Source organism: Pieris brassicae, chromosome 5 (genome assembly GCF_905147105.1).
Source record: "Pieris brassicae chromosome 5, ilPieBrab1.1, whole genome shotgun sequence".
Lineage (NCBI taxonomy): Eukaryota > Metazoa > Arthropoda > Insecta > Lepidoptera > Pieridae > Pieris > Pieris brassicae.
The window spans coordinates 13,208,885-13,228,244 of NC_059669.1; the positions used below are offsets into that span (position 1 = coordinate 13,208,885).

The 19,360-nt window shown below is 32.9% G+C and overlaps 3 protein-coding genes across 6 annotated transcripts in view; all 3 read left to right on the top strand.

Annotated features, from left to right (window-relative positions):
- Nucleotides 1-495: 495 nt before the first annotated feature.
- Nucleotides 496-4,476, top strand: LOC123709594 (egalitarian protein homolog). The gene has a single exon (XM_045661021.1). The coding sequence runs from the start codon at nt 627-629 to the stop codon at nt 3,168-3,170; it is 2,544 nt and encodes an 847-aa protein (XP_045516977.1). The 5' UTR covers nt 496-626; the 3' UTR covers nt 3,171-4,476.
- Nucleotides 4,477-4,606: 130 nt separating this feature from the next.
- LOC123710322 (separin) lies at nt 4,607-15,371 on the top strand. Of its 4 annotated transcripts, XM_045662142.1 has the most exons (14): nt 4,607-4,844; nt 6,159-6,305; nt 6,452-6,607; nt 6,747-6,813; nt 6,920-7,089; nt 7,432-7,593; nt 7,785-7,927; nt 8,342-8,469; nt 8,662-9,013; nt 10,207-10,375; nt 11,755-11,890; nt 11,981-12,145; nt 13,924-14,069; nt 15,204-15,371. In XM_045662142.1, exons 2-14 carry the CDS (start codon nt 6,191-6,193, stop codon nt 15,350-15,352), a joined length of 2,058 nt encoding a protein of 685 aa, XP_045518098.1. In that variant the 5' UTR covers nt 4,607-4,844; nt 6,159-6,190; the 3' UTR covers nt 15,353-15,371. The 4 variants fall into 4 exon arrangements, with proteins under 4 accessions (XP_045518098.1, XP_045518097.1, XP_045518099.1 ...); XM_045662141.1 differs by lacking the exon at nt 4,607-4,844 and having other exon boundaries at nt 6,067-6,305; XM_045662143.1 differs by lacking the exon at nt 4,607-4,844 and having other exon boundaries at nt 6,067-6,305; nt 6,464-6,607.
- Nucleotides 15,372-18,060: 2,689 nt separating this feature from the next.
- LOC123709607 (bicaudal D-related protein homolog) overlaps nt 18,061-19,360 on the top strand; it is a 75,648-nt gene continuing 74,348 nt past the window's right edge. Inside the window, exon 1 of the mRNA XM_045661045.1 lies at nt 18,061-18,683. Coding sequence (XP_045517001.1) covers nt 18,318-18,683 — 366 coding nt within the window. The 5' untranslated portion in view covers nt 18,061-18,317. The remainder of the gene's footprint in view (nt 18,684-19,360) is intronic.

Here is a 19,360-nt window from a genome sequence, read left to right on the forward strand (position 1 = left end):
CATTCTCATTTTTGTAAAAAACTATTTTGTTACTTGAAATTGGCATAAAGACAAAACTATTGCCATAAACTATTTTATTTGTACCCATTTTGGTGTTTTGAGTATTCATATATCGATATAAACTACATTGTTCTAAAGATCCTAGCAATAGGGCAAAATGTTCACTGTTTTAAACTACTAAATAAATATTAAGCATTACTCAAAACAAAACTTTGTATCAAAAGAAGCACTCTTTTCATAATACTTAGTTCTTCAAGTTAATTATTAAATGGAAAATAAAATTCAAAGACAATGATCGCTCTCCATTCAGAATTCAATAATAAAATGCTTCGCCTATTTTCTTATGAATATTGAAATCACCCAGCTGATTTTGATAAATTTTGCCTTCTTGAATGATTTTGTTTTACCGATAACGAATCTTCTTTGGATGTATAGAAAATATTTAATTATCTGTGCTGAGTTTTATAAGATTTTCAGTAGTCTATGCGATATATTTTGCTCTTCTTTAATCTCACGTCACTTCTTTCTTTACTCTCTGATTTAGAAATAATTTCATGGTGTTGTGGGTGACACATATACGTAGAAATTTTTAGTGTAAGAAGCACATTGGCACCAACTGTTGGGAAATGGAATCAATGGAATATGAGCTCGCTAGAAACCTCACTCTATTATTCTTCGTGGAGCGCCTGCTCGATAAAGGCGAGCCGAGAACGTTGCACGATCTTTCCTGTCAGTTTGGTGCCAAGGGATTCACTAAAGAGATGCGCCAGATCGCTGGTGGGTCACAGTCGGGTCTAAAGAAATTCCTCACCCAGTACCCAGCGTTGTTCAGCATAGACGGGGACTATGTTGATATCAACACGTTTCAGAGGTGCCCCGCCGGTGCTGGTGCTTCCTCTAACAACGACTACATTGAGGAAGCTAAAGAATACTTCGCGGGCAAAATGGTGCAGTATGGCGAAGGAACTGAGGTGCCAATTAAAAGTCTTTTGGGTCACAGGAGCCAGGCCTCACCACAGGTACGACACATCTCCGGCCAACGCATTAAAGAGTTCAAAGAATTCCTTATGAAGCACCCAGACATATTTCAAATAATTGATGATAATGTTGTTCTAGTCAGTGATAATCATAGGAGAGAAAATGCACATAGTAACAATGAACAATTTCACAATTTACCCGTTGCTAACATAAATACAGATACAGCACAACAATTGTTAGACTATGTAGCTCAATGTATTGAGGCTAAGGGGCCTGTTATGGTGGATCAGCTATTTCATTTGATTGTGTCAAGATTTCCTCAAGAGTACTGGTATCAAATGTTTAAAACTCCAGCAGATTTGACTGCTTTCTTAAAATTATTCTCTGATAGTTTCCATGTACAATCAAATCTTGTCACATTGATAAGCAAACCAAAAATACCTGTTATGTATCTTAATGCAAAACCTAAAGTTAAGACTGAAACACCAAAGCCTGTTGAGGAAAAAGAACAACCACCCTCTCCACTTCCTCCAATTGTACCTAGCCCTACACCGTCAGATGGTAAAAGAAGTCCTGCTAATAGAATACTCAGTCCTGTAGAATCTCCCCGAGCTACCCAAGCAAATATTGCTAATCAAACACTAAAGCAAAGGATAAATTCAATTGTTATTAAAAATCTGGCAGAGAATATGGTCAGAGACAGGGTGAATAATCATTTAAATGCTCGGTGCTCAGAAGAATTAAATGGGGTTAATGTGCGAAATAATTTGGTGGGAGAAGCTTGGAGACAAAAGGTGCTACAAAGTACAACTGTTATAGCCAGTGCTCGAGAAAGTGCTACATTAATAGATAGTATAATGAATACAAAACGTACTGGAAAAAGTATAGTCTCATTTGATTGTGAAGGAATAAATTTGGGCCTTAAAGGTGTTTTGACATTATGTCAAATTGCTACTATGAATGGAGAAGTATACATTTTAGATATTTTGGCTTGTCCGAATATGGTAATAGAAGGTAAAATAAAGGACTTGTTAGAGAGTGAAAATGTCATTAAAATTATACATGATTGTAGGAATGACTCAGTTAATTTGCACAATCAGTTTGAAATTACTTTGAAGAATGTATTTGATACACAAGCAGGTCATGCAGTGCTTCAATTACAGCATCAAAATGTACCCGTTTACAAAGTCAAAAATTTGAGTCTCAATGCTCTATGTGAGTTATATAATGCACCAATGAATCCAATGAAGGAACAATTAAAAAATGTTTACAGAAGAGACCAAAGATATTGGGCAAGGAGACCACTAACAAAAGACATGATTATCTATGCCGCCTCTGATGTTTTGTCTTTAGTAAATCCTGCTATTTACACCTTTATGTCAAGCAATATTAAATCTGAAAATCAACAGTTATTTGAGGAGTTAAGCAATGAGCAAGTATTTATGCACATTCAGCCAACAGAGGTCAAATTACGCAAGAGGCAAAGAAAAATTAACACAGAAGTTGGAGAATTAAAACAAAAGTTAGCTGAGACTACAAAGAATATTGTGCTCAGCAACAGGGAAATCCGATTATTAAGGTATTTAGAGTTAACAGAAGAAGAGAAAGAAAAGCTTAAGGGTTGTCACAAGATATCAAAAAAGCTGGAGAAACTAGAGGCTATTGGACAAGATAAGGACAGTGATTCTGATGATGATGATAAAGAAAATGAAATGCAGAGCTTAGAATCAAACCCTTCCGACTCAATGTCGTCTCCACACTCACAGCCTCCTAGTCTCACAGAATCTATGCAATTGATGGATGAAATATTGTCAGATGTAAACATGGACAAAGTAGAAAAAATCAACCGTTTAGAGGCAATTTTATCAGCAGTCGCACCCTTAAGCGGTGAGTTGGAAGATAAATTTTCTCAAACAATGGAACAGACTTTGCCTCTGCTCAAGAATAAAGATTGGTCAAATCTGAGCCAAATTTTGAACTTAGGAGACGAAGGAAAAAATTGTTGCTGCAAGTGTCATGACTCTACTGACAATAAAGTTGAAGAGATCAAGAAGGCAGAAGTTGGATCCCAGACCCTAAGCACAGGTGATATTGTGATCACCAGAATTCATTTTAGAGAAGAGGACAAATTGAACGAACGGACAATAGACGCTACGCCCTTCAGTAAGAGGGTAGGTATCAACATGTCTTGATCTTCTCGCAACCAAACTTCCATTTTCTGAGTGCCACTAATAATTTCGATACTCCCTGTTTGTGATCAATTCAGTTTATACGTAGTTTAAGTTATTACCGTTATATCGGATGTTTTTACGTTAGTTTAACGGGGATACGGTGTATTTGTTCAAGATTGAATAAATTAAACATTGATGAGAGTATGGTCGCCCACGCCGTGTTCATTTGAGCGAGGACGTGCGTGTATACTCGAATAAATGCAATGGTTACGCGCATAATACGGCTACTTAATTCCTTCGATTGGAATTATCAGTATCTGCTGTTGTTTCTAGTAGAGTTAATATTTATGTTATTGCCTAGTTAGCAATTCGAACTTGTATGTGATAGAATTTGGCCTTGGATTTTTTCACGATCTGTGTTGACTTGTAAATAAGATAACCGAGATATATTTTAGTCTAATCTTGGTAAATTCCTAATGGTCAAGCATTTTGTAAGTTTACGTTTTGGTGCATTGTTTTTATCACTACAATTCACTTTATAGCTACTGAATAAAATGGCAATAATAGTTAAGTATAAAATAAGGTTTTGTTCAAATATTTAACTAAATATTATTAGATATAGATGTTAGTTTTAAGGAATACTGAAAATGTAGTTGTGGTGCTTGGATAACGAAAGTAATTTGGATCGTTGAAAAGTTTTATACTAGATATTGGGAATACTTGAAGGGCGTTTTCAAGAAATACCTTATTTTGTGCCTTTATATCATATCCAAGGATTTACATACTTTATAAAATGGTAGCTAAATCAATCTAAGTTATTAATTTGTAAAACAGTTTTGTCTCTGATTAGAACAATCTGTGTTTGTTAATAAAATACCCGCCTTCCACGGTATATGGAACCCAAAAGTATTTAATTCAAATTTGTATTGAACGTAGTACTAAGCATGTTAAAATCTGTCGAATAGTTTATTTTTGTGTTACACAAAGTAAAAATTAGTGATTATATTACGCTTTACTTACTAGTTTGCTTGTATTTATTAACCTAATAGGTTGACACATCAGTATTCTGATTTGTATTTCCATTTTATATTAATCATGCAGTATTTATAATTAGCAAGTTCTCACTGTTTTGGCAACTTTGCAATCCTATTTTCGTGCCTTAGTTTTCACTTTAGTAGAATCGTCAAAATTTAAAAGTGCCACTTAATTTTATTATAAGTAGCAATTGTTTTAGTCAAATTAAGGTTCTTACCTATTAAATTTCTAACTTATAGAAGTTTATTTAACGCGTTTATGTTAATGTAATTCAATAAAGTTTTTTAAAATATTGTAATATTTTTATTTCTACCTACCACCATTTATTTTTAAACTTCATAGTAAATTTCATACAAGGAGCAAGAACAGTAAATAGGGCCTTAAAATTGTAATAGTCTTACTAAGAAATTGTCTAATGTTTGAATTAAGGGCAGCAGGGCTCACTATCGTAATTTTATTGGCTAACAATTTTCGTTTCATTTATCGTTAATAGTGTATATTACACCAAGTACTGGCGACAGGATTGTAATTGACGAATAAAAGAGTAAAAACGTAATTAATTAATTCGAGCATTGGCGTCGGTACCTACAGCATACTAAAAATCTCAAACAGAAATTATATTCTAGAACATATGAAGTCACGGTCAGTAACTATGTATTGGTAAGCCAATTTTGTATATGATATTGCGGCGTTCAGTGAGACGTTTTAGCACTTGTTAGGTTTCTTATAGTCTTAATTAGAATAAAAAGCTTACTATATAATGTAATTTTAATTATCTACGTATTACCTGTATCGTTGATATTCGTTGCTTACTATGTTTTAGGTAAATTATTAGGAGCTTAAATACAAACCAAATAGTGATTTTTTTTATTGAAATTGTACGATTTTATATGTAAAACAGTTCTGATGAATGCACTTTCTATAGAAGTACCTTAGTCCATATATATACGCAAAAGTAATAAGTCGCTACTAGCTAGTTAGTAAGAAGTGGTAAGTATGGCTTAGTAAATTTATTATTATTCTTATTAATGAAAATCATCTGTTTTTTGTGAGGAAGGCGATAGAACAATTGTGACAATTAATTAAAACGTTTATGTTTTAAGTTCTTATTTAATTACAGTTAAATATAAAATTTAAAATCATTGACTTTACAAACTGAACTGTAATTTTATAAGGTTATTTTTTTAAATTCTTTGTAGAATGTGACGAAGTATGAGGTTTTTTTAATCTTGTAAACGTATTTTCTTATAAAACATTGTTTTATAAAAAAATATATTTTCTCTTTCATTTTATGCATTACATACATATATTATAATCTAACAGGAAATGCAACTGTGTGAAAGTTTCCTATGTACCTAAATAAATATTATTATGAAGTAGTTACTCCACATCGCACGCGGTTCGCATTGTAATTGAGAAATTAAAATAGAATTAACATACTTCTCATTCATTAAGTCTCCTGACGAGTCATCGATATAACCTACATGTATTTGTCTCGGCCGTCAAACATAAAAATTACTGCAAATTTCTGCAAATGAAACTAATTGTTTCACTTTCATTATATTTGGTACTAGAATGTATATGATATCCTATTTATGTAATACCTGCCTTTTCCAACGGTTTTGTCTGTTTGGATCTACCGTAATGGTTGTTATCAAAACTTGAGTGGTATATTAACCAATGGGAAATAATTATATTATTAATGGAGTATTTCAAAACTTACACAGGCTTCTGTTAAATCTTTTGTTTGAAATCATTCTCTATTAAAATGTGTAATATAAACGGTATTCTGTATCATTGTAGTGTCAACTGTCTCTGTCAGTTTATAGATGGTTTAAGTAATAGATTTAAAATTCAAATTTCAAACTGCTTTAGTTTTTAAAATGCAATCTTCTTAAAAACAAATATATTCAAGTAAACTTATGAAATTCCTTATACTTTTTATGAAAATTTATATTATATTATTTATTTAAGTTACAGTCATTTAAGCATAAACTTTATTAAAGATGGAAGACTTTGATATATTTGATGAAAATGAATTTGAGGCACCTGTTTATAAGAAAATTCTGAATGAATTTATGGAAAGTATGCCCCCCATGCCATGTAGTGCAAATTATCAGAGTAAGTACTTTTATTAATATTGCAATTGTGCTAGGCTTTACAGTATCTATACAAAGATTAATAATATATCGATAAATTTAAAATTTAATTATTAACCTTTTGGTCAATTAGTTAAAATGCCCTAATACTATAAAATGATTGTAAAGCATTATCATCAGGTGGACGAAGACTTAATGGTGAAGAGTGCTTAGTAGAAAATAAGGAAGATTATGGATTTCATTTTAGTGAATCTGTATCAGTGGCTGTAAGGAGTTTAGCTGTTTATAGGGATGACCAACAAAATGTCACAAGTACAGACCCAGGTAGCATATATACATGTTTTAAAAACTACTTATTGAAGTTTGAACAAGAAAGCTAATAACTATACTTATTGTTTGCTTCATTCGTTGCAGTTCAATGCAAATATTATTTATATGTGGTCCTAAATATTCAATGTTTCAGGAATTGATGCCTTAAAGTTAATGTACCTCTTCACAAAGTCAATTCATAAAATAAGTCCAACACCTTTGTAAGTAAAATTAATGTATTATAAGTTTGTTTTAAGTGATGAATATGCTGGTAGTCTGTACCTCAAAATAGGTTCCTTCACTTTAAATATATTGTATATTTTTCAGAAAAAAAGAAGACAAATATTTAGAGGAGTTTTTAAAAGATGTGGGATGCGAGAGTCACATTTCTTCAATACAAGAAAATCTAGAAATGCCCTTTCATAAAAAATATATTAGATTTGGTACTCATAACAATGTTAAGAATTTACTTATGATTTTAGATGAATTACCAAAAGGTAATTTTTGATTTGATATGTATTATTTATAGATCCAGTGTTCAGTTCTTTAATTACAGTGTTATATAGGCTTTATAAGTTGTGACACTAATAGGCAAAAATTGTTTGCTATCTGTCTTGTGTTCCTTTGTAAGTAAGTTTGAGTTATATACTAACAGTCTGATTAGTGTTTTGTGAGGGAAAAATAATAATTTGTGCAATATAATTTGGGAACCACTGTCCAAGTGATATAATATTTATAAAAAAAATTAAATTATTGATTAGATAATTACTGATATTTTTAAGCAATAAATAAAAAAGTTTGATGTAGCAGTAATGAAATACACAATTTTAATTTTTCAGAATGGACTGTTATACAGTTAACCTCTCGGTACAACCCTGAGGAGAATGTAAAACCATTTGATGAGTTCAAAACTGATATTAGTTCCATATTCATAACAATGTTTACAAATGATTATGTCGACAAACCAATGTCTGTTTTAATACCAGCAAATGTTACTAAAGGTAATGCTTTTAATTATCATAATGAAGAGGGTAAACTCATCATCAGTCTCACTATTTATTTATATTCCATTAACACTTAGTTATTATTTAATAAACAAGCTATTTAGTAGTAATCTACCTCAACATATTGTTGTCATAGTTATACTTTTCTCATCATTTTTGATTGTCATTAGTTTTTACTTTTATTACAGAAGGAGAACAGCCCCTATTTAAAGAACTTTATTCTCTGTTGGATGATAACTTTAAGACCATAGAGAGTGCTCAATATCTGAACAATAAAAGACTGATAAAAAATTATTGGAGTAAGAGGGATGATATTGATCTACGAATGAAGGTAAAAGATATTCCTTATTATTTTCCAATATCCAATGCATACTTTACTTGTTTTTCTTTCTGTAAAAGTGCTGAACCAGTTTAAAAATATATTTCACATATCAATTGATGCTGCATTTCCTCTTGAAACCTTCTGAAAGCTTTCCTCAGTTGTAATTGTCAGAAACTACGGATTCAAATTAAAAATATATGGCAGGGCAAATAAGCAGGGCACAGGTAGGAACATATAAAAAATATAACATTTATATTGTTTTAAAAAAATATTTTTGTTGAAAAAACTTTTTCTATAGTAAAACAGCCAAAAACATACCTTATGAGGAAAACCATATTATGCTCATACCAGTAGATATATTTATATTAACTATAGATATAATTACTGAATTTTTTTTATTTTATTTATAATAATAAATTTCAGGGTGTTTTAAACATGATGGATAAGGAGTGGCTTGGTGGATGGTGCTCCCTTCTCATGGGAAAGTTAGTGGATTCAAAACTGAAAAATAAAATAATCCATTATGTTGACTCAGCCATTTGTGATTGGGGGTACATATTTTTCTACATAATAGTATAATGTAACTATCTACTTGGGAATAATATCTAGAATTTGAGTTTATGTCTCAAAGTACATAAACTAATTTTTACTTTCAGTTTCCGGTGACTGACACTTTGGTTAAAAAAAATTATACTAAGTCTGTGGGTTAAAGTAAAATTCAAATTCTTTACTTCTCATTACAGGTTCATAAAACTAACAAACAAACAGAAAATACTGCTATACAACCTCATGGACTGCTCACCAGTGTTGTCATCACAACAAATTAAATCTTGCATCCGGCAGATTTTGACGGAACATGGCGACACTGAAGAATTAAGGACTTTTAAACGTGATATAAAGTGTTTAGATTGTGATAGTGATTTTAGATTCTCTAGTGAATTGTGCTTGAAGTGTTTGTCAAAGTGTTTTGAAGAAATTCACAAGTTCAGTGTGGTTGATGGTATCAAGGCGTTTTCTCAAGTGGCAATGAAGATAAAGGATGATTTAGATTTTAGGGAAACAAAGCGACACCCTGTCATTTTGATTGTTGATGAGGTATGAAATGTTTATTTTACCAACAATTTTTTCCGTGCACCACCGCTATGTGGAATCATTTGCCCACTAAGTATTTCCGAACCAATTCGACTTAGGGTCCTTCAAGAAAAGAGCGTACCAATTCTTAAAAGGCCGGCAACGCACTCGCCAGCCCTGTGGCATTGAGAGTGTCCATGGGCGGCTGCATCACATAACATCAAATAAGCCTGCCCGTATGTTCTAAAAAAAAACAACATTTTGATGTTAAGTAAAGAGAAATGGGAAAACCATAACTTGTAAAAAAACAGTTTGTTTGTTACTCAGTTCTTCTACTGTAAGAAGTTGTGAGACCAATGTAATACCTTCTTGTAAGGCCATCACATTAATACACAATAGATCTTACTAGTAATACATATTATATTAAATCATAACAATAAAATATACAGTATTTACAATTTTCTTAACCTACATAGTTATAATAAAAATTGAAACAAATTTAAAAAGTTTGGTCCCTGTGTCAGTGTACCTTTGACGCTGGCAGCATTTTCTCGCGCGATACTTATTCCTCGAGCGAGGAAAGAACCTCTTACATTAAATTAGATTACTTAGTTCGGTTACCAAGATAAATTCACACTTCCAGTTTTATCGGCATCCAACTTATTAAAAAATTAAAAGGCATGAACTGTTTGGAGTAATGTTCATAAGTTCATTTAGGTAAAACAATGTACACTTATGAACGTCAATAAAGAAATATATATTTAATGCTTCTAATTTTACATTTACTGTCAGTTCTCAAATCAAGGGCGTAGAACGGAAGAGAAGAACTGGCAATAAAATCTTATTTTGTATTACACAACATTTGTAAGGAGCTGCAACCATTACACCATGTTTCTCGTGACATCTTTAAGTAATTAATAGTTAATGAATATTGATAAAAAAACAAAGATTTGTTCTCTATCAGCAGTAGGCACTAGGCATGATGAAATAGAAGCACGCACTTACATTGTCGTGGGAACAACACGCAAATACATAGTCGAAATAACTAACATCACCGCATACACGAATTCAAGTACGACCAGTCACCATAAGTAGCACATGTTCACGAGTATCACGCATGGCCAGCCATTGCGTTGCCATGGCCATTGCGATAATTACGTATTCTGAAAAGTGTTAGTAAAGATACTTAATCCTGCAAATGTATTTTCTTTCTGCAGCTACTAGATTCATTTCCATGGGAATCTTTACCAGCTCTGAACCCGCATCCCATCACCCGGATGGAAAACATTCACTTCCTCTACTTCCTGTACAAGACGCATGAAGATAGCATAGTTGACGGATATTTTTTGACAAAGTCAGAGGTCGGCAGATATGTTATAAATCCTGGTGAGTCTATTTCGCATATTTATCTTTTATTTATGAAATTTCGATTTGGGTTTTTCAGTAGTTTTGGGCAAGAAAGTATGTTCTTTACAGATTTTGTTGTTTAATAATTATATAATATTTCTACCAGTAAATCAAAACAAGCAGATTTGGCTTCAGCGTGCGACCCTGATCCCCGAGGTCGTAGATTCGATCCCCGGCTTAGGACCAATGGATTTTCTTTCTATGTGCGCATTTAACATTTGCTCGAACGGCGGAGGAAAACATCGCGAGGAAACCGGCTTGCCTTAGACCCAAAAAGTGACGGCGTGCGTTTGGCACAAAAGGCTGATCACCTATACTTGACTATTAGATTAACAAATTGTTGCCATTGATTTTTTAACATCTTTTTTAACTCGAAAGAAGAAAAAATTAATACATAAATAAGAAAATTTAAATATTTAAAATCTTCTAGGCCTTAATATCGTTAGTCATTTCATTCAAATGAATGTTTAAGATCAACAATAATATAAAAAATAATTATCTATCTAACGGGTGCCACTACAAACTTTTAGGTCTCGGTCTCAGATGTATCTGTTTCGTCATTGTCATGTTGAGAGTTAAAAATGTCCATATAGAAAAAAGTCCATAGGTGAGATTCGAACGCACGACGAGGATTGAGGGGCGCTTGCTTAAGCCACCAACAGGGCTTTGATCATTTAATAAAACCCTATGTTAATTAATAAATTTAACTTTTAAATTACAATATACATATGTGAACTAAGTATTTTTAATAGTGGTACTGTCTTCGGTCCATATCGTCAATAGGTTCCACAATTTCCGCTTGAGCACTAGTGTCGATTAAATAGAAAATGATTGACAGCGCTTCAGTTTTGTCGACTACTATTTTAAAAGGCATAGCAAAAATACTTAAAATCGATAATATCGTTTTTTTTATAAAACAGGGGTCAAACGGGCAGGAGGCTCACCTGATGTTAAGCGATACCGCCGCCCATGAACACTCAATGCCAGAGGGCTCGGGAGTGCGTTGCCGGCCTTTTAAGAATTGGTACGCTCTTTTCTTGAAGGATTCTAAGTCGGATTGGTTCGGAAATACTTCAGTGGTCAGCTGGTTCCACATAGCGGTAGTGCGCGGCAAAAATGCCTTGAAAAACGCTCAGTCGTGGAACGTCGGACGTCGAGGTGATACGGGTGGAATTTTGTATTCTGCCTCGACGTCCGTAAAAGAAACGTGACGATAGATATTTGTAATTCGTGTAACTGTACAAATTGTGTGGATAGTCAATACTTACAAGTTGAAATTATCGTCAAATGTATACGAATATGTTACGGAGTTATCGTAATGTTTGTTACTCACACCCACTTTGGTAATATAATTTCAGACAAAGACCTACAGCGTATGCAGCTTCGTATGCAATCCTTCATAGAATACTGGTGCGGAGAGTGGAAGGGTCGAGTGGCTGAGCCTCCAGCGCCGGGAGAACTGCTTGAATATTTGAACGCAGCTGACATTTTTCTGTAAGTGTAGTTAGGACAATCGACTTTTAGAAATTACGACTAGTATTGCGAATATAGTAACGTATATACTACGTACGTATATTTCCTTAGCTACTGCGGCCATGGAGACGGCGTAGGCGCAGTGTGTAGTGGCAGCGGTGTGTGTCGCGGCCGTTGTGTGTGTGTACTGTCCGGATGTGGATCTGTGCGTCTGAGTGGCGCCAGTGGGAGAGCGCCTCCTGCCGCCCCGCACCAACACCTGCATGTTGCTGGCTGGTGAGTATTTATATAAAAGATCTGCCAACTGACAGAGCAATAAAACTACAATATATTACTATACTATATGTACTATAATATAAAGAAACAAATATTTTATAAACCTAGCTGACCTGGCAAACGGTGAAAGAAGAATGAAAATAGGAAAGTATACCGGTATCAAAAGAATTTCAGTAAAGCTAATGTCGGACAAGGCACGAAAAATGTTGGGAAACAGTATTATAGACGAATACCGAATGTAGTCTGTAAATCCATTAGGTCAAACAGGAGTCTGTCTCGGAATGTAAGATAGAGAGAGTGTAGAGCAGAACTCTTCTCTTAATCAAAATAATAATAATAGGAATAGGAAATAGTGATATTAAACAAAAATTGATATCTTTCACCTTGATATCTTAAGGGGCCGCTCAAGTATTACGTAAGCAGATTTACTGAAATTTATCCCCTCCCCCCGCAAACTGCGACAATGCATAGTGCTTACGTAATACTTGAACGGCCCTTAAGACACGGTCACGACATTTTATAGGACTTGACGCCGAAGTAATTGTTTTGGAAGTGGAAATGTGAAAATGGAAGTTTATAGATTATTATTTTAAATTCCGAGGTGCAAATTGCAGTCTGGACTAATGTAAAACAATGGCGAATGGATTAGCAAATAAAAATAATATTTGTTATAGTTATGGTACGGGCCGAGGCATTTTGCTCACTCAGGTTTTCTTGGTTTTATAAGCGTGGCGATTTCCTAAATCGTCTCAGCAATTAACTAAAAGTCATGGGAGTTACGCGAGAGTATAGCCAGACGCAGGCACTGTCTTCAACTGTTACTTTGCATTCATTCGTCTCCTATGCCAGCCAGCTATGAACATTTCATTATTTCTCTTATATCATGTACGCGATTGGTTAATATAGAGTAAAACTAAAATCCTTTATTATGTAAAGCACTTCGATGACCCAGGAACCGTACAAGAACCAGGTGGTTTAATTAAAATGGCGAATTAATTGTCCAGTTAGCCCGTTAAATTTAACGTTTAACAGTTAAATAAATAAGAGATTATTTTACTCAATTGTCCATGTACTAAATAATAACGCATACCTATATGTTTCTGTTACTTTTAAATCTTTTATTTAGAAGATATTCATTATAAAAGATCGCCTTTACTCGTAAAGGTTTTATATTTTTTTTATTGTGTGAAATTTAATGTAAATATATATATATATATTGTAAAATATACTTAGTTACTAATAACGTGCTGATATATATACAGTAGAACCCGTTTAACACAATCACGCTTAATACGATTTCTCGTATAATACGCCACTTTTTCCAACTTTCGACTTATTTTCATACATTTCTTAACGCTTAATACGATTCGACATCCCGTTTAATACGCCCGAGCCCAAGCCGAGAGGTCTAACCGAGCGCTCTAACGAGAGCTTCCTTTTAAATAATGTGATTATAATTGCACTAGGTATTTAATGTAATTTATAAATGTATAATTTAATACCTATATATACCAAAATTAGAACATAATACATAATAATATGTTGTACGTATTATTTTCCATATCCCGCATAATACGCTTTCTCGCTTAAGACGCGTTTTTGGTAGTGTCCCTGAGGAATCGTCTTAAGCGGTTTTTTTTTGTATTTATATTTTAAACGCATATTTAAATTTGGAATAAATTCATTCGAAGTTTTAGACATTGTCCAAAGTACTGAAATATTAGTATAATTATAATATAAAGTAAAAAAGTCCATATTCCATCAATCTTTCCTTCCAGTCCCTGTGTGGTGGGTATGCTGTGGGAAGTGACGGATCTAGAAGTGGATAAAGTGGTGAGCACATTGGTAGCCCTCAGTGTCTCAAGTAAGGCCCCGCTCGACTGGAAATGTGTGGGCAAGACCAAGTGGAGTCAGGGCGAAATTGGTAAGAGATATGAATACTAAAAGATAAGTTAAGTTTGAAAGTTATATAAGCAATATCATTAAATTTCTGATAAAGGGACATCCAGGAACTGTAATTGATATTTTTTGTATGTTATATGAGGCAAACAGGCTAGAGATCACATCAGATACCGCGCCCTTAAACACTAATATTGCCAGAAGGCTCGAAAGGGCGTAGTCGCCCTATTTCAGTTTAATGATTTAGGCTACAAATCATGTCTACTAAATATATATATATTTCTTCAAGCAAAGTTAAGGTTTCATCAATATAGGTTCAGTAGGTTTTGAGATATATCCACGTCTGGAGGAATTAGATAATGGCTTGGAGAATATTATTTATATATTAATTATTTAAAAAAAAACTGTATTAGCTTCAGCGTGGGACTCTCATCCTGGAGATCATAGTTTCGATCCCTAGCTTGTGAACTGTCTGTGTTTGCTTGTAAAACCTGCAAATATTAGGGGTTTTAATCGACGGCGTATGTTGCATTTATTATGATATCGCGGTTGTCGATTTTTTGTTTGTTTGACGAGATGTCTTTGTCAGTGTTTTCCAACCATTTTTGTTTTCCCCCCTTTTCACCTTATAGGCTTAATTAGCCTTTTTATGTAAAGTATACAACTTTTAATATAATTATTTTTATTGTGCATTAAAGAAACATAATATATGGTTTTAGGAATAAATTACTAGGAAATTGTTAATGCAATACAGTAAGGAAATTTTCAAAACATAATGAAAAACTGAAATTCATATTCCAAATAATTTGAATATAATATATATATATTCAAATTGCCCTCGTAACAATCAAATTTCCTCCTGTTGGGCGTGGGCCACACCTTCGGAATTACTGGTCTACAGTTTTATTCTTTTTTTTTTCATAAAACCTTTTATTTATGTCGTACAACAGTTATTTTAAAATATTTTACAATCAAAAATACAGTAACCCCCCCTATAACGCAAATGACCTGGACCGCGTTATAGGAAATCGCTTTGTAGAAAAAAGTATTCTCGTAAAACCGTTTTTTTTAAACAATTCAATATAACGAACACGGATTTAATAATGTTAGTTGATTTTATAACAACATAATTGATCCCTATACAAAACTTTATTTACAGATACAAATGTCGAACAGAAGCCACGATCATCGCCGGAGAAAAATTTGCTTTTAGCCATATCGAAGGCGCGCCAGGCAACCAATTATCTCATGATATCAACCAGTATTGTCTCCAGAGGGTTGCCAGTTAAAATAATTGATACACCATAAATATATGTATATATACGGAGTTGTATTATTTATTTACTCCTATATTCAGGTGACAAATCTAACGTCAAATCTGTCACAATTGGTCAATTGTCCAATATTTATTTGCTGACGGTTAAATTATAATACTTCATAGTACATAAAAATATTATATTATTATCAATCGGCAATCTTCTCTAAATGTTTTGAAGGGGAAAAGAATTAGAATTGCCCACTATTGATACAAAAATTAAAATATATTTACGAGTCTTAGGTTATGTACGTTATGTGATCGGCTGATATGTGCTCGTATTCAGTCTGATACCAGCGCAAATAGGTGTAGACAGTAAGTTAGTGCCAAATAAATATTAACAAATGGTCACAATGAAAATGGTTATTAAATATAATCGCGACAGATTACTTCTTCAGTATAAGCACATCGTGCTATTGATGATACTGTAACAAAAAACGTTAATAAAAGACTTGGAGAACGAACAGATGTTTTACTGATAGATTACTTATTTTCGGGAACAACTGCAAAGCAGGAACGTGTACTAAAGAATGGGATTATGCTTCGAAGAGCAACAACGTTGACTTATTTTCATGACTGCCTTGATATATAACTTGACACTAATGGACCCCGCAATTACACGAATACAATTAAAACAATAATTATAAAGTGGCTTTGTGCACTAAACTGAATAAATAGAAATTGAACATAATTAAATGAAAAGGAAGGCAACTGGCGGCCTTATCGCTTTCGAGCGATCTCTTCCAGGCAACCACTGTGAGTAAAAAAAATGTATTGAATTATATAAGGTAGGCAAGAAGTGCGAAAATACATATTACAAGAAACTAAACAGGATGTAAATGAAATGTAATTTGTTATTGAATAAATAAATTTTGAACCAGACGTTAGGATGGTCTCACACCATTTTTGTTGGATCTTCTGCTGACCTAGCATTTAGAGAACTACTAATTCTCCGTCGACCCTCCTTTGGGTTTGATTCGGAGTACCGTGCCTACAACATGCCCTCCACTGACCGGTCTGTCTGCTATCTTCCTTGGACAAACGTCCAGCTGATGGCATCGCCCCAATTTTTCTGCCTACTTGTGGTCCCGAATATTTACCTGTACTATCTCGGCAGAGGTCCCGAAATGCTGGTTTTGGCTTTTCAAGAATAGAAGCCTTTTAATAAATCAATTGCCAAAACGATACATAGTAAATTTGCTCGTAATTTTACACCAGGCGCTATAATGTAACAAGGTAGACTGAGCGTCTATTAGTGGCATAATGTAACTTTTTATGTACTAATACAAGACTCATGCCTTTTTTATTGAATTCATTTAATGCAACATTAATATGTTATTTAAATGGACTTACGTTATTGAATTTTCTACTGTATTTTATATATACCTCTTGATTTTTTATTACCTTTTACAAAATTATTAAGTTCAAATATTTTTGTAAGTAGCTACTGAAATATAAAAACTAGCGGCCCGTCCCGGCTTCGCACGGATTTGTTTTTTTAATTATTTTGGCATAAAGGTAAAGTAAATGCAGGACATACCTTAATAATAATGTATTTAGCAATCGCTGGTTGATTATTATCGCCGATAGATGATTGAAAACTGTTATCATCTTGATAACAGAATAAATGACATCAACATTTATTTAGGTAACTATTGAAGGCAAATTAAAAAATGAATTTTGATCGGAATTTCTATCAAATTTTAAAATGTTAAAAATGCCATCGTGTAGATATTGATATGTTCTTTAATAACTTTTAATTCTTTTTGAGCCAATTCGTTACAAACATACTTCCATACAAATATTTCTTCTTTATAATATTAGTATAGAATACAATTAAATTGTACAAATAAACCGACATACTACTTCCATAAACATTAAGATAATATATTTATGTTATTTAACACGAACTTTTGTTCTCAAACAAGGAGTAATTCAATTAATTCAAGGTTCAATTTTTAAATCGCAAAATGTATATTATAAGTGTGAGTGTGAGATCATTTCCTATTAAAAATAAAATAATAAAAATTATTGTTACTGGTTATGCTCACTCGGATTACCTTGATAGTATATCTGTCTTTGTCTGACTTGAAGAATATAGGACACGCTTGATAATGCTATCTCGTTTTCGCACACGTGTGTTAGTCAAAGATAAGTTAAGGTAGATATAAAAAAATGACGGTATTGAATACCTGTCATAGATAACACTCATAGAAAATAGTTAGAAATATTTAATTAGTATTTCAGAATACTTATAATTATTATAATTTATAAACGTAAAATATAGACAAAATTTTTAAATGTTTATGACACTGGAACAAAATAAACTAAAGAAAATAATTACTTGTGGTCGTTTATAGTAAGCTCCTACTTCTTTCTTATATGAATCTTTAAGTCATAAGAAATCTATTTAATAAGTCTAGTCAAATCGAGATTAAACTTGACAACCTTGACAACCTTGACACAATATGCCACTTGCACTTAATCATCTAAAAAATGTTGTCTTAAAAAGCTTACTTGTAAGCTTAAAAATAATAAAGGGGAATGAATTTATAACATTTTATGGAATTCCCATTCTACTTATAATAACATATCTTGCATAGACATTAATAAATTATGAGCGCCATATCTAGCGATTTATTATCTATGACGCGTCATGCCCGTTCTACCTCAAAGGTTTTTCGATGCTTTGTTTTGTCCGCACAGTTGTCTGGGTAACTTCGTTGCGCAGCTCCGCGCCAAACTAGTTTCGGTCAGTGCAGTGCCGTGATACGGAAATGATACGCTAGTGAACGTAAAAACTTTATAATGGCATTAAAAAAGGATTTCGACATCCCCGTTAGTGTTTTCAAGCAAATTAAATTGCCCAAAAGTGCGAAAATACAGCAGGCATTCGAGAAGTTGTTCAAAAAGAACAATTATACGAAAATAGTGCAAAGTTAAGAATTGTGTGAATAAATGGCTGGTGAATCTAGTGCAATTAGTAGAAATAGTTCTTTTGATACGATTTTTATTGATTCAGAGACAGAATTTGTCGGCAAGGGTAATAAAGCTCACGTGAAAAAGCATAGAAGTAGGAGTGGGAACAGAATTACAAATTCGTCGAGCGTGTCTGATGATACATTTTACAAGGATTTAGAAGATTACGTGAAAGAAATGGCGGGTAATACGAGCGTGGAAACAGATGATGTTTGGAGCCAGTTGCAGCAGAAGGAATCTGACCTTCTGTTGGCGGCGGAGCTGGGAAAGGCACTGCTAGAAAAGAATGAAGAGCTAAAGAAGGAACAGGATAAGGCCGCTGAGGATTTCTCTAAAAAACTTGAGGTAAGAATCTCTATTTAATGTAATTACTAGGCAACTAGTGTTAGGTTAAATTCTTAGTTTTAACTAATTAAAAAGTTAATTTACTACTAAGCAAAATGGCGTTAATACGACATATATCGTTCGATTTTTAAATTTTAAAAGTTATTTTACAAAACCTATAAATACATACGAATACATTATATACCTGAAATTTAACTTAAAATATTTAAGCTTAAATAAAGGCCTATTATACTTAATTCGATATAAAATTTCTATGAATTAGGTAACAATGTTATTAATTTTATTTGGTATCAGAACGATATTTTGATATCACTCCATATAATAACGCTGTATTTGTTAATGTTGTGTAATTGGTAATGAGTTCTATTAATTAAATTTCAATTAATACACTAAGAGTATTCGATAACTTATAGTTTTACTACTATATTATAATCCGTATGTCAAAGGCAAATACCTTTTTGACACACAGTGGTCGTCTTGGTGATAGGTTCTTTCATACATCAGAGTTGGTTATTATAAAACTATTCCCATTGATCATGTCTGTACTGAACTTTGAAAGACTTGTGTTGACTGTTTATGTGGTTTTTTATTTATGATAATGTCTCATTTTGTTTCAAATTCCTAACATGCTGAATAAAAAAAAATATATTTTGATCAAGAGATAACATGCAAAATTG

Excerpts from the sequence above, each read along its gene's own strand:
- LOC123709594 (XM_045661021.1), top strand. The coding sequence starts at position 627 with ATGGAATCAATGGAATATGAGCTCGCTAGAAACCTCACTCTATTATTC.
- LOC123710322 (XM_045662142.1), top strand. The coding sequence starts at position 6,191 with ATGGAAGACTTTGATATATTTGATGAAAATGAATTTGAGGCACCTGTT. Across the intron at positions 9,014-10,206 it reads TCATTTTGATTGTTGATGAG|CTACTAGATTCATTTCCATG; the intron begins GTATGAAATGTT and ends TTCTTTCTGCAG. Across the intron at positions 11,891-11,980 it reads AACGCAGCTGACATTTTTCT|CTACTGCGGCCATGGAGACG; the intron begins GTAAGTGTAGTT and ends ATATTTCCTTAG.